A 16,006-nucleotide genomic window follows, 5' to 3' on the forward strand; every position below is an offset into this window, starting at 1 on the left:
AATGCAAGCGCTTCACATGACAACGCAGAACCTTCTACGTCATATGGAATTCGATCTTTGAGGTTATTTCAGTTATTCAACGGAAACAGAACAATGGTCAACACAGTTATATTCACCGAGGACAATGTCGACCAAGTTATTCTTCAACAGAAATAGTATGCTCAAAGTAGGCCATGCTATGACAAAGATGGGGAAACATTTTTGCGGGCTCAGAGCAGACTGCTGTGAGCATGAACGCAGCCAGTTGATTTCGGTCGCCATGAACAGCTATGACAGTGATGTCACCGGCAAAACGGAGAGTGGCGTACGTTCTTTCATCACGACCAAGAGGATTTAGCAATCGATGCGATAAAGCGAAGACAGCAACTTCGACCGCAATCGTTTCATTGCCTTAAGTTTGTCACTGAATAATATATGAGGTACAGTGGGCAGGCAAGCTGATCGATTGCTGCTCAATATGAGTGGATTGTACACCAACACATGAACTTTCGAATATATTCCTTTTATAAAACTGCTCACGCTTCTCATAAGTTTTCTTAATCATACTTTTAAACATTAACGTGGTGGGTGACTGAGTCTGTCTGTCTGTCTGTCTGTCTGCCTGCCTGCCTGCCTGCCTGCCTGCCTGCCTGCCTGCCTGCCTGCCTGCATGCATGCATGCATGCATGCATGTATGCATGTATGTATGTATGTATGTATGTATGTATGTATGTATGTATGTATGTATGTATGTATGTATGTATGTATGTATGCATGCATGCATGCATGCATGCATGTATGTATGTATGTATGTATGTATGTATGTATGTATGTATGCATGCATGCATGCATGTGTACATGTGCATGCCATATTCCATTTTCGTAAAACAGTTCCGAGAAGATTCGTAACTCCAAAGTTTCGCTTAATCATCATTTGTATCAAGTTAATTCATAATCCCAAAATTCAACGTCACGTATTCCGTTGCAATGCCAACTCGGTGTGCAAAAGAGGTGAGTCATGTGTGACGATCAAGGGGCTAAAAGTTTTGTTTTCGAATAAAAAAGCAGACATAACAAATACCTCACACCTCACATCAACATTGCAAACACGCTCAGGCGACTGCCAGCAAAAAAAAGTACCTGTTGTTGTGGCAATCGCCAGAAACAAAACCAAACCTTGACAAATGGACTTATAGAACTGATCTGAACTCTGACCCTTACCCCTACGACCCAACGCAACGATACTTTACCATGCAGTTTCACTATTATGTCGTAGTAGCGAGCACCTGGATACACCTGAAACAAGAAACTGAAGGCGTCTATCAGATTTCAGAGTCTTTGGTCAATTTTTGTCATTGTTAGCAATGCAATAGTAAGTGTTGTTGTTCACACTTTTTATCTATCTTCAAGCTTGATTCAATATCTTTGTCTTTGCGAGTACATGTACGAGAACAATATAAGCTGTATCTTTTGGCCGCTATTTTTTCAGAACTTTTGTCTTGTGGTTTCCCTACACTTTCTGCATTGAATCCCTAAACTGTAATTTAATGCCAAGTATTTACCATTTTTAGCATATCAACACAACCTATATGAGTATAATCCCCATTGTTATTGTTGTAAATTGTATTCAAGTCCGGACTAGAATTCATTTGTAAACAATAAACAATGATCACTACACACATACAAGCTGTGTTGACAAAAAGAATACTTGAAATTTCAGCATGACAAACGGATTAGGGTCAGACACGGTAGGGTAGTTGATATACAGAAGCAGAATACAAAAAACTTCCCACGAGTTACAGCTTATGGACCTTCTCAACATCGTCTTGCGTTGCAGTCACATCACTTATCGAACCCTTGTTCTCTTTGCTTTTGTATACTCTTGCTCACATTTTCTACAAATACATACACATGATAGAACGAAACTCAACTCCCTTAAGGTAGTATGCGCTTCAAAAGTGGAAGACTTAAATTTTTCAAACTTATCTCAATGAAACTTTCAATCGATCTCTTACTAAATCAAGAAAAATATCAGGTGGCATCGTGTGAAGTTTGGTACTAGAGAAAAAAATATGCCTAACATTTAAGTTACCGATATTTGAAATTCAAAATGGCTGCCATCCCTGTGTTACCTTTTACGGGAAAAAAATCAAATTTTCGCTTTTCGAAAAACTGAGGTGTTGAAAACTTTTCTTTCTCCAAGTGCTTTAAAAATGAGCCCCCTGAAATGGTAGACTAGAAAAGCACTGTAAAAACTTGAGTCCCACCATCGGTTCTTGAGGCGCATTCTACAGAAAACGACGCCGTCGATTTTATTCGCCAGTGAAAAAGGACTCATATGATCTCCTCGTGTGTATAAAATATTGTCCCGATCGCTACAGCAAACAAAAGAAAAAAATCAAAGGCACACGGATTCTGTTGACAGAATATTTTTATTACAATGATCGCATATTATTAAATAGCTGCGGCATAATTGATAAATTTACAATTTTGGTAAATTCAATAAAAAGTAAGTTTTAAAAAAGATTTGTTTTTATGCACCACGAAGGAAAGCACACCGAACCCCTTCCCCCAAAAACCCAGCAACATCAAACAAAGCACTATGCCATTGAAAAAAAGCGACAACTCTTCGGCGATGTTCAGCATCGAGACACGTCATGCTGGGCATACAGCCCGTTAAATCAGGGAACCAACAAATATAGCGCTCGGAGGAACTTCCCGGGAAAATTCGGTAACCCCTATCTTTGCTCCGTGAATATGTGTAACCAAGACTGTTCTGGGCTTTCTGACACCCATTTCCTTCTATTAGGTATATATAATATAGTAGAATAATATGGCTTGAAAACGTGCTTGATAAAAAATTGTATATGTACCGTGCTCATTATTGATTTTAAAGCTTTGTGAATCAGAGTTACATGGTTATCTTTTCATGAAATTTTGTAATCAAGGCTCTGATTTAGCCTTTTTGTCTCCGTCGGACATATTCTTTTCATTTTTTATGTTTTGCTTCTTTCCTCTAGAGGGCGCTGCTGGAATTATATTTACTGTATTGTGATCAGATTGCCCTCTTTAAATGAAGTACAATAATAATAATAATAATAATAATAATCGAGGGCGTCCTCCGTGAACATTTGTGTCAACATAATCAGGATTTTTTTCGTGTTCTTACGCCACCCGTGGGAAAGCATCAAACGAACTTTTTTCTCAACATATTTCTCTCGTGTTTTGTGTAAATTGTATCCCCGCGATCCTTCTTGTCCCCTGTGTTTCGTCTCAGTCAACTCTTCGCAAGCCTTCCACTCAAAGGCCATAAAAATGGCGAGTCCCCCTAGAAACTAAGAGCGTCCTCCAATTTATTTCTTGAATTTGAATCAGTTGCTCCGGCATTGCCCTCTAGGGGTACGTGTCAATCAAAGGATCCATCAGAAGCAGATGCGATCGTTTATTCAGAACCAAAGCCCCCCTCCCCCCGTGTACAGTCCACCGTCCACTACACATTGGAACATACCAGCGCGATTCACAATGGGAGCTAGGTCAGGTAGGGGTCCAGTAATGGGGAAAACACGTTCTGTTTGTAAATGCTCGGAGGATATTCTACAAAGCGCATTAAAGCACGCTCAACGGCTTGGTATTTTTATATCAGAGAAGTATTTCAGTCCCATACTGACATTTTCTGTGTTTGTGACTTGTTATCGCCGACATTGCGTTGGCTTGAATTAACCAATGACAACAACGCTTGCATCTAGAGTCCATGTCGACAACTTGAATATTGGGTACTTTTAAATGATTCGGTACTTGATTAGACCAGACCAGGGAGCTGTAGATGACATTGTATGGAAAACGAAACGATAAAATGCCAAACATGATTAAAGGTATACTGTCACCTGTTCCAATTTTGCCACAGTTACCATGGAAAGAGAAAATCTAACCAATCACACGGGTGGCCGTTTTTTTAAACTCAGCGCCCTCACATGGGCATATTGAATACCAAGGAACGCCCCTTTGACCATAATATGGGCATATTTAGATTACAGGTGACTGTAAACCTTAAAGTTGCTTGGATTTGAACGGACGATTTCAACTTCGACCAGCTGCGTCTGTCTATGACTTGCTACAAATGGTTGGACTACCGAATATTCAAAACGAAGTCATTCAAGTTGAAACTCATCTTTCTCCCTTTCAGCTCTTTCCAGGAGTCCATCAGCGCGTTCTCCAAGAAGCAGGTAACTACACCCGACAGCGCTTCTTCCACCGTCGGCGGTAGATGGTAGAAGGTCATGGTTTCTTTCCTGACTTCGAACTTGCCAGTGACCACGTCCATGTAAGTCAGGCGCAGGGTCTTCGAATTGTCCCTGTAGAACTTCCACCACGACCTCGCCCTTGAGCGGACCATCACGTGCTCTATGTTTCCCAGGACTTCCACCATGTTGCGGAACATCGCCCTCCGCTGTTCCCGGATGTTGTTGCACAGGAAGATGAGGTGCCTCTCGATATCTCTGGGGTTCATCTTTTGGCGACACGCATGGCATCGTCCGGAGAGATACGTGAAATGCGAATCTTGTTTGAAAAAATCATCGGCGAATGATACTTTCTTTCCCTTAAAAGGCGCTTGTCCGCCGCTGAAAGATAAAAAGGGTTATAATTACGGAAAGAAAGTTACAGAACCTACTGAAGCAATACTCGATTTAAGAGTTTAAATCAGATTTGATCTGTTTATTAAGATAGTACATGCCTCAAAATTAAAAGTCTTAAGTTGCTCGAACTTTCCGAGCGGACACAGTAAATCAATTCCCTTGGCTCAAAATGTGCAAGATGTTGGTACTAGAGAAACAAATTACTCAAAAGGGTGTTTTCAATCAGGTTCGAACTCACAACATACGGCAGCCAGAAACCACTCGGCCAAATCCCCACTCTCAAAAAGAGTGGTTCAATAACCGAGCTAAGTTGTCACAATTGTTCTGACTGCGACCACTCCACGCGCACGCGCACTTACATACTCGCTATCACTCATCGCACACAGACTTAATCGAAGCAATATTTTCCGACACTCAAAATTCAAAAGTGCCGCCATCCCTATAGGGAAAATACAATTTTGGATTTTCACAAAAATAATCCTATCAAAATTTTATTCACTCCATGCGCTTCAAAATAAGCCCTCACAAGTGGTAGACCTAAAAACGAATTGTAAAAATTTTCCGAGTCCGAATATCCGTTCCCGAGGCCCATTGTACCTTAAGATCTGATCAGTCCGGCAGTATGACATTGGACGATGCATGAAAAGTCCATACGTGCACTCGACTGAGGTAAACACTATGGAAAGCCACAGGGATTGTGTGTTAATGTAATCAATATCCCGGAGAAAAACGGACTGCCCAGTCGTATTGTTGAGCTGACTTAGATTCTGATATTAATTCTCGTGAATCATACATGTACATGGATATAAAACGGGTTTCTGTAAAACGCATTTCGAATGATTAAACTTTTACCCATCATTTGCAAAATAGCGACCCGTTGACTATTCGCAGGGCATACAAGTGCTGCTGTAAACACAATCATGTCGCTCAAAATTTTCACTTGAAAATTCCTGGTATAAAACGTGCCTTACTCCCCAGTAGTAACAGAAGAACGACCGTGTGTTTTGTTCGTAATATTGGAAATCCGCAAGTAACAGTTTTAAAGGTCAGCGGAAGATAATTCTTCGAACGTTAGAATAATCAGTACAAATGCCAAAACCTAGTACCAATGCACGGGGAAACGAAAGTTTGTGGGACGATTTGTAAAGATCAGCGTCTGTCACAGATTGACCAATCTGCAGATGTCCTAAACGATGATTTTCGTGCAAGCGAGACGATAAAGGTTAAACGGTTGGCGGTCTGTGCTGGCAGTGCATTTTTACGACAGCTAAGCGGCCGTGTAATAATTGATGTCACAGGCTACGACTAGTATGCTCTGGACATGGTTGAGAAAATAATGTGCGCATGAGCAATTGTAACAACTCTGATTAATTATCCTGATGCACTGTGACATAGGTCTCGGCTCCTGTCTTACCCTGAGATGGAGATTCCATGTGCCTTTAAAACTCTGTACAGGAAACTGTCGATCCAGGCGACTCTGTCCTCCAACGCGGCGATGTCGCAAAGTTCGGGGGGAATCCTGACCGGAGCTGCCAACCCAAAAAGAGAGAAAGATAGAAACGATGAAGATTGATAATAATACACATCAATCTAGAAAAAAAAACCCACTACAATAGCGATGTGGGGAAATTGTGACACAAGCACAGTTTTGAAAATGCATGTCACTCACCGTGAATTTGAAAGGCACAACAAGATGACTTAAAATGGACTGAAAAGTTCCGAAAATCAACTTGAAATGTCGTAAAAAACAATTATAGCAATTTGCCCTACGATGTATTGAAATTCCAAATAATTTTTTTCATATATGACTGGAGAGCAAATCCGCAATACAAGCAATTTGATTTCAACACGCAAGATGAGATGACTAGAAGGTAGAGGGAAATAGTTCGTTCCATGGGACATGAATATCACTGGTTGCCCGAGTTCTACGCGTGTATTCCAGTTGACCTAACAGAGTCATTATTTGCCGAAAGACGTGGCCCTTGGTTTGCCAGTATGAATCTACTCATAGATACACGTGATACTAGGCGACTCTTCTGGTAAAACGAGTCAAAACTCAATATTTCATCTGATACTGTATCCCCGTCATTTTGGAAGATCTGTTTTTTGGGCGGGGTGAGGGAAGGGGGTTGGAATTTGTTACCTTTCGTAGACTGCAACTTTTGTTTGCCTTTCTCTTTATTTGTTTCTACAATACAGATTCTTGTTTTACTGCCAAGCACAATGTCGAACTTTTAAAATCTTCTGAATCAGCACAATCAGCCGGCATGTCTGTGATGCCAATTTATATTTTCTACGACTAAATTTTAGTCCGGACCTACAATGGCCGATTGTGCACACTGCACACAGGTCGATGTGTTTGCAAAAAACCTACTACTACTTACTACGGCATACTTTCGATAGTCGAAGAAGAAGATGCACTTATTTTATCATGCAAACATTATGAAAACCAGACCCAAACGTTGCAGTTTTTGTCACCAAAACTCGATCCATTACATATGAAAGGTCTCACGACTGCTGCGCATTCGAACGAAAATGTGTATATCTTGCGCCACTTTAATCTTATCACACACCTTGTGACGTTGCGCCCTCGTCTCCGCCTTCGTCCTCAGAGTCGTCGTCGGAGTCGTCGCCACTAGGACCACACATATCTTTGAATCCTCCGACGATGAAGTCGACCAGCTCGTACTCGCTCTCCGCGTCTTGGTTTTCCGCGTTGATTATGGCGAATGAATAAACGATGATGGCGATGAAGACCGTGGTCAGACCAATGATCATCACGACATTGAAAGCGAAGAAGATGATGGATGCTAGGATTGGCGACGTTTCCACCGTAGCATTGTAATCGAAGACTCCTAACCAGACAGACAACAGCGTCTCGAAAGCAGCTATGAACGACTTGTAATCTTCAACCCCGGCTCCGATGACCAGGTAGAAGACTTGACTGAACGCGAACATCACCACGGCGAACATCAGGCCGAAGCTGCCCAGGTCGCGCGCTATGCGGGACAGCGTTTTCGACAGCAACGATATCCGGCGGTTGAAGCGGAGGAGGTGCAACAGCTTGATGAAGGAAACGAATACCACGGTGGAGAGTACGTACAAGAACACTTCGTCCATCGCTGCCACTCCCTGTAGATTGATGAAGTCCTGAGAACCTGTAACGCAAAGATCTATCACACGTGAGTTTGTGACCAAATACCGCTGTTTGGTTTGTAACATGTACACAGTCTAGTAGTCATTATCAATACCCTGAAACACGATTGGAACTAATCTGGGATAATTGGATGGCGAAGTAAGGTCATTTTAACCTGCAAATGTAAGCTAATCTGCTTTTCTTTTTAAGTTACACACTGGTTTTTTATGAGTAATTTGTTATATTGCAACATTCAGCTATATGGCACCTAACATTTTTCAGAAATTTGAAAATGATGAAGATCCAATTATCCCAAATAAGTTCCAATCGTGTTCCCATGAGAGTGAGTGTGTGGGGACTTGGGTTTTGTGCAGATTTCTCAGTCATTGCCGCGAATTTTCGTCATTAATCTATTCTTGAAAAAGACAGCCGACTTTTGTTCTCTTTTTTATTGGTTCTTTTTCCTCATGCCAGATACGGCTAATTTGTTTTCCAACTGAGTAGACTGCAAATCTTTTGAAGGCAAATCTTCCGCTCCCTTTACAGGAATAAATAGTTCACTGTTAACGCGACACAAATGTGGTTCTTTTGCGTTGGTGCAAACTTGCTCGTACACGACAATAGTTTGTGTTTGAAGGTATGCGAAAAGAATCTTCTATGAGCGGACACTATTATGCTCCTAACTGGCAAGTGCAACATTCGTCGTTTCAGCGTAATTCAAACAATGAAATCAACAAAATATCCACACATATACTGCTTGTCAGCATGCTACGGGCAACTTCAGAGTCGTTTTCATACAACACTGTTGCTCGTTTACTACCAAGGACAAGATAAACGCGATAGAGCTAGCTTTATGTTTATTACATACGGTAATGGTCACTGCGCAACTTCGATGCGCTTCTGAGAAACGCTAATGTGTGGCTCCATAGTACGATTATCAAAAAGAGTAAATATGGCGTCAGAAGGAATACACGGTTGCATTTTTCACCAGAATTGTATTTGATTCTCTTGATAGCTGAAATTTTCAGCTTCAGCTCTGTCACAGGTACAATTATGTTAACAACATCAGTGTAGTGTTGTCACGGCTGTAATGAGATTTCTATGGATAGCTAGAGTCCAACAGTGAAATAAATAAATAAATAAATAATAAATAAATAAATAAATAAATAAATAAATAAATAAATAAATAAATAAATGTTTACTACTGTTGTAGGCAAGAAGTGCACTTACCGCCGTTTGACAATGTTTTGAGAGCAGATCCCAAAAAGATGTTTTTGTAGAGATGCATCATAATACCAGTTAAGGCCATAAAGATTTTCAACATCTGTGAAACAAAAAAGATAAAAAAGTCAATACGTTGTGTCAGCCGACAGATGAGTTTTACAGTTCTTAAGTGTGAGTGTTCCTGGATATTTCAACGTAGCACATCACATAGGCATAGCTCAATAGAATTTCGCGATCACGTTTCATCACGGGTTTGTGGAGGGGCCGTGGTTTCATTCAACACTAGCAGGGACGTACGAAAATGCCCAGAGGAGGGCAAGACGCCACAATCATGCTCAAAAAGAGATATGAAGGCCGAAGTTGTAGAGATGGGGGAGGGGTAACAAATTAGACAGGTGCAAATGAGTTCGTAAGTTTGAACGAGTGAAATCATTCTTGGTAAGGAAGTCTCAAGGGACTTGACAGAAATTACAGGGGGAAGCCGGTACGTGTTTTTTGGGGGAAGGTCACCGTTTTTTTGCGCAATCATTGGAAGCCAGGATATGGCCGATATGGGGACTTCGTCCATAAATATGAAATCATAATACATGAGAGTCTATTGGGCAAGGGGGAAGATCACTGTGTTTTTGCGCATGGCAATTGGGGAGGGTTACTATTTTTTACGCAAACGCTTTTGAAGGGTCACTATTTTCCGCGCAGCGTCATTTTGAAAAATACTGCCCCCTGTTATTCCTTTCCAATCCCTAATAGGGAACTCATTAACTTCCATACTGTTAGAGCAAGTTACAGTTTTCCCTTCGGTATTTCGTGCACCTGGAGACGACATAAGCAATCATAACTCTCTCACCTCAACCCAATTCCAGAAACTTTTAAAGTACTTCGTTTTCAGTTTCTTCACCTGCAAAATGGCACGCACGATGAAGAAGATGACAAAGCCGGCGAATATTAGTTCACATGTTAGATAGACAGCCATGGAGTGCCCAAGGTAATTGTACAATCGAAGGACGCTGATCTTGGTGTAGGCCAGACTCGCTCCGGTGGCCGGAAATTCCAACAGTAGCGTTACCATGCTAGTGGACAAAAAATTCCCACTGTCATAATTAGAATGTTTGATCATGTATTAGACATCAGCAGAACACGATGCAAAATAATCACCATCATACCCATCCATAATCCGATAACATTAGGTCAAAATTCGTAATACATAGTCAATTGTTATAAACATAGACACGAAACAGCACAGAACAGACAGTAAAGCACCGGTACACACAACAAAGTCAAATTCATGAAAGAAAGGTATATGGACCTCTGGCAAAAAGACCAAGAAGTGATTTCAGATGTTTCGAAAATAGTAGGCTCGTCCTGTCCCACATGTGGCATCCGCCATATATCAATCTGTAAGTCAAATAGGTAGTGGTCACCAACTAGGGCCAAATGTCACTGATGCCATCAGCGATCATTTGTCGAAGAGAGATATCGTATCTATCTACCAGCTTTTCATACCTGCCAACTTCACAGTTACCACACAGAGTATGGTGTTCGTGTCGAAAAGATATACACCACTAGGGGTCATAGCAAACATAACATATGAACGACCAACTTCGAACTTTCCCCGGACAAGGCTTTGTGAGTAAAATCTTTGTTTGGAATGTCCCAGTAAAAATGTATCATGATTCAAATAAGAAACCAACGGTCTGTCATGGCGACTATCACACACAGCATCAGATTTTCATGTTTGGCGCAGTCGTTCACTGTTCAGGTATGCACGAACGCGGGTATGCATTGATGTAGACACGACCCTCACCTGAACAGATTTACATTTGCGTTGTAGAGCGGGAACTCCACCAGCACCGCCCTAGTGTAATGGTCAACCCATTTCGCGTTCCATATGGTACTCCAGGTGGCCTCTGCTTGGCTGGGGCTAGAACCTTCGATATGAGAAAAATCGCAAACAAAAAAGAAATAAATGTACAATTTTATCTGACATCTTTAGGGTGTGATGCGGAGAATTAAGCGTGATGTATAACCCGTGGTAGTTGTAATATGAAAACTATAGTGTCACTATTTTACTACCTACTTGCTGGTGTCAACGTGATTGTGAGATCTGTACAGTGGATTGCCGCCACGTACGTGCCGACGTGTGTTTGTAAGAGCGAGTCCCTACTTCACTTTGATACATTGAGAGTAAAGTAAATAGCTCAAAAACATTCATGAAGATTTCAAACGCACAATATCGTTGGAACATTTCGGATGATAGGAGTCGTAGAATTCACAATTTGAAACAAAACGGAAACTTCATTGTCGTAGTACCACTTGGAAACCTTCATTCGCGTCAGTAATTAAAACTTGCAGACTTTTGGCAAACCGGGTAATATAGAGTGATAATATTCCAAAAATGATCAACTGCTTGATGAAACAGTTCATTTTATTACGAAAACGACAGAAGAGAGTCACTTTGGGTTACCTAGCTCGGCCACGTATCCCCCGCCGCCGTAGAAACGTGAAACACCGTAGATGGCCACTCCGTCCAGGTCGCCGGATGTTTGATATCCCCAGAGGCCCTGGTCGGCGCCGCTCGAATTGACGCTCGACCAAAACTCGTTGAAGGAACGCTCATCCTCAGTTGAGCTCGAGTACTCGGCATAGCAGTAAGGGATAAGAGCGGAGAGCTGTTTCAGCACGCGGCAGTAACCTGTCACAAAATGTTCAAAACACGCTTTAAAGTCTAAAATTGTGCAATTTACTCAGACCCATTGTGCTATTGAAGACTTCGACATAAGATTTGTGACGCATGAAAAAAAAAAACAATACAAAACCGAAGTTTAGACAGTAACCTACCATCTCTGATTCGCAAGTGTCTCAGTCTCGGTGGACCGACTCGAAATGACGCCATATCCGAGATGAATTTCCTCTCCGATGACGTCATGTTTGAACTGTCGTACCACTGGGTCGGATACAAACTCGGAATGAGAACGTCAGTGGTCCACGTCCCAAAGTACGAGACGCCTCCTTCAATCTGGAAACGAACAGTAAAATGAATTGTAGACGGATTTTCAAATATCTTTCAATTCAGCACGTAATTTAGAAGTTTAACTTTGCGTTGCCTTTCTAATGACGAGTCAGGTGTCTTGATGTTTGTGATGAGATGGTGTCCGGTAAAGCTAGAATAGATCTATTCACAGCAAATATCAATTTGAAATAATCTAAGATCTGACAAATGTTTTTAATAGAACCGTATAGACTATCAGATATGTCAAAACATAAACACTCCGTGACAGACAGACAGACAGACAGACAGACAGACAGACAGACAGACAGGCAGGCAAGTAATCATGGACAGGCAGTCTAATCAATAGGTAGACGGATTAATAAGACAGAACGACAGATAAACAAAAAGCGAACAAACCAGCCTGCTAGACAGAGAGGTAGCTTGAATATAAAGATGGCAGGACTGACAACTATACCTGTCAGCCAGCCTCTACAGCTTGATAGCTAGGCAGCCAGCAGGCCAGAACAAAAGATAGATAAACAGCCGATCTTAGAACAACGGATCCTCAGGACTAACTAGATTCCGATGAGGTTTTTTCCATGCACATGTTGAGACTCTCTAACAGGCAAAATTTAGATGATTATAAGAACGTCTACTTACGTTATTAAAATGACGATTTTGAAATAGTTGGTCATCGATCGACTTGTGCAAGTAGTACGCCATCTTGTCGCGATTTGCATATGCAATGATCCAGACGACCGCCATGTAAAGTAGGTACGTCACTATTTCCTTGATAAGCTCCATCATTTTTTCCTCCTTCTCCCTGGCGATGCGGGCATCCTCCAACATCTTTGGATCGGGTGGATCAAACACCGGCGGCTTGTATTTGATTAGGTCCGCTTTGAACAGACAGGATTGAGAATATCAATATTAAAGCCTATAAGTCGTCTGCATGTTGTCACATTAGTGCCATGATTTCAGTGTCAGGCTAAATTTATCTCTTGTTATTGAGAGATGTGTGCCTGCTGTGTGTGCATCCTAAAAATGCCGACAAGTATAAATCTTTTTGTAACAAATTTGACGCATTATATTCATGCTCAGTGTAATATTAACAAAATTATGGTTAAATGACCATTTGGAATTCATTCACCAATACTGTAAAAATGTTTTAGGATGGTATCTAGTGCTAGTAAAAGCAGCCTGTTAGTTCTCGTGTACAATGATTGGGGGGAGGGGCAGAATTTGAACTTGCGTAATGGCTTCTTCGTCGACAGTTTAGTATAAATGGTTGACATATCCGACAACGCCATCACTATTCGGAAGGCAATTACGCGCTGTCAGAGTCGATAAAGTGATCATTCGATTAGTGACCAGCGTAACGACAGATCTACGAATCTGTGGGTCGGCTCAGTCAACTAGTATTGGCTCACCTTCCATTTTTGATGAGTCATGCAAATATTCTTCGTCATCCTTCAGTTTGACGTCATACACTTCGACATCGGATTCGACTTTCTTGAAGATTAAAGACAACAGAATCGCCAAACAAAGCACCTGCAGTGTTACACAGAAAGAAGAGAACGAATGACGTCACAAAATTACCGCACAGTCTTCTACAGTGCCTCTACGATGTTTAAATCTCGGTACTCAAACCTTTATAATGTCCGAATATTGATGTCACTTTAACAACTAGACCGCATATCGTAGTATGCAATAATGTGTTATGCGACTTTTGTGTGGCCGTGTCTCTCTGAATTAAAAATTCGATCATCAACTGTAATTGTTAAATTGCTCTGCCTGTAAAGTAAAGTGCAGTTTCTCTTTCCACTCCCAAAATCGAGTTCAAAAACTTCAAATCGCTCCCTCTCGAAATCAAGAGTTAAAATCATGAGTCACCGTGCAAAATTTGACAGCAGAGAAGCAAATTACCTAACATGTACCGATATTTGAAATTCATAATGGCCGCCATCCCTGTGTTAACTATATGGGGAAAAATTAAATTTCGAATTTTCGAAAAATTAACACGATTTCTATTTTACTCATTCACAGAGCTTTAAAATAAGCCCCCATAAGTGGTAGATCAAAAAAGAATTGTAAAAATTTGAGAGCCCGAATATCTGTTCTAGTACCCGCGACACATTCTGCCTTAAATTGTTCATATTATTTTGGTTTACATTGTTCATGTCTCTGACGTTATTTCGGAGTGATATTTACAGTAACACTTTATGCGACTTTTGTCTCTACAGCACAGTAGTTACGTCACGGCAAGTGACAACCATCGGCATCACAGAAAGTGAGATCTCGCGCGACCAGCGATTGCTGGGCCGGTATCTTACCTTTAGCGGCTGTATGATCAGAAGACTCTGGAAAAAAGACATGAAGAAAGACACCAGCCACTCCACCGACTTCTCGTGACCCCACTCCAAACTGTAGAGCACGGTAAAGAACGCTGACCCAGCCGAGGAAAGAAATCCCAAACAGTACGCGATATAGACACACCAGTGAGGAAGTGAAAATGGCTTCTTTTCTTTCTTTTTCTCCTTCCCTGATTCACTGCCGGTGGCATTTTCCCCTCGCGATTTCCCGTTTTGAATAGGGAGCTTTCTGTCGTTCCTTCCTCCCGTGGCATTCATCCCGCCTGTGCTTTTTTCAAAAGCGCCGTTTGATTTTGATTGACACTCAGTGGCAATGGAGAAATTGATATTCTTTCTCGTGACAATGCTGGCTTTCGAAGGACGCCCCGCCATTTGACCTGTAGCTCTCCCATAGGCCGAATCACCTTCCTCCATATTGCGCAATACTGCCCTCAGTGCCTCGTCGACATCGCTTGACTTGCCACAGTCACCTGCGCCGTGGTCGGAATTGTAGGTCCTATACTTTTTCCCTTGGGTCAGATCAACAGTTCGGTTCGATTTTTGTCGACTTAGGCGGAACAACTGTATCAATATCAAGTTGACTGGGAACACTATCAGACTTCCCATGATTCCAACGTAAATGGATTGCCATGCGACTGAAAAGGGTCCTGTGGAGAAAAGAGCGGCATTTCATGATATCACGTAAAAATTATTCACTCTTTACAGTGAGAGAAGAGATATTTTCTCCGGAGAGAGGGTGCCTTACATACTTCAAATTTACACTTACTTTATTTGATCCAAGGCTTACGTGATCAAGGCAAATTTTCGTACATCCATAGGTTGTATAAAAGCGTCAGCGATATTTAAATGACACGGCAGAAGTACTATGCAGATTTTGCGGCGGACTATGCCTCTCTTTGCGTATATTATAGAAATCCAAATTCCATGGTAATGTTTTGGTAGAATGACTGATTTAGGCGGACTTTGTCAATAGAATATACCCCAAAATGACTTCAGTGAAGACCTCATACGAGAGAAAGCCTATGATTTGACACGCAAGCGTGTTCCCTGCTGCCTCATCATGGCGTCCGGTGATTAACCCTTTCACCCCAGTTCCCTGTATACAGGTCCAACTTTACCATAGAAAACAATGGATTTGGGACAAACCATGGTGGTGAAAGGGTTAAAGGGGCAGGTTTTTTATCAGCTTTATCTCTGAGTAAACAACTTTCAAAGGAGAACAAACACATAAACGGTCATTGCTAACAGTCACTAATGGGAGAACCAGGGATTGAGGAATGCCCCTTTAAGCGCCCAAAAATTGTTTGCGGTCTATGTACATTAAACTGCAAAATACAAATCGCGGCGATTTTCCAAACCTCCTTACCGATTCTCACGACGTATCCTGTTGTCTCCTCGTCCTCTCCCTTGAACCACATACAGTTTGCAATCATGGTCGTGTACAACAACGACAAGCAGCACGTTAATCTCTGCACCCTTGTGAAGTTACTTCTCGACGGTCTGGCGATAACGGAGAACCATATGTGACCGTCTGTCAGGTCCTTTCTCGCGCGAGCAGAAAAGAGTCTGTTGAATTTGACGATGTCTCCGTTGCTGGCGACATCAAGAAGCCGGTTCGTCAGCCCATCGTCTTTCTCAACTGCAAGCCACCTCTCGCAGAGGAAATAGAAGC

General features: G+C 41.7%; 1 protein-coding gene across 1 annotated transcript in view; it reads right to left on the minus strand.

The window, feature by feature from the left end:
* Positions 1-2,394: 2,394 nt before the first annotated feature.
* Positions 2,395-16,006, minus strand: part of LOC139143466 (polycystin-1-like protein 2) — a 32,233-nt gene continuing 18,621 nt past the window's right edge. The window contains exons 22-33 of the mRNA XM_070713805.1: positions 15,701-16,005; positions 14,296-14,981; positions 13,393-13,513; positions 12,623-12,861; positions 11,812-11,989; positions 11,438-11,665; positions 10,778-10,901; positions 9,821-10,043; positions 8,980-9,073; positions 7,187-7,771; positions 6,028-6,142; positions 2,395-4,598 (exon numbers count right to left, since the gene is read on the minus strand). Coding sequence (XP_070569906.1) covers positions 4,106-4,598; positions 6,028-6,142; positions 7,187-7,771; positions 8,980-9,073; positions 9,821-10,043; positions 10,778-10,901; positions 11,438-11,665; positions 11,812-11,989; positions 12,623-12,861; positions 13,393-13,513; positions 14,296-14,981; positions 15,701-16,005 — 3,391 coding nt within the window. The 3' untranslated portion in view covers positions 2,395-4,105. The remainder of the gene's footprint in view (positions 4,599-6,027; positions 6,143-7,186; positions 7,772-8,979; positions 9,074-9,820; positions 10,044-10,777; positions 10,902-11,437; positions 11,666-11,811; positions 11,990-12,622; positions 12,862-13,392; positions 13,514-14,295; positions 14,982-15,700; position 16,006) is intronic.

Source organism: Ptychodera flava, chromosome 11 (genome assembly GCF_041260155.1).
Source record: "Ptychodera flava strain L36383 chromosome 11, AS_Pfla_20210202, whole genome shotgun sequence".
Lineage (NCBI taxonomy): Eukaryota > Metazoa > Hemichordata > Enteropneusta > Ptychoderidae > Ptychodera > Ptychodera flava.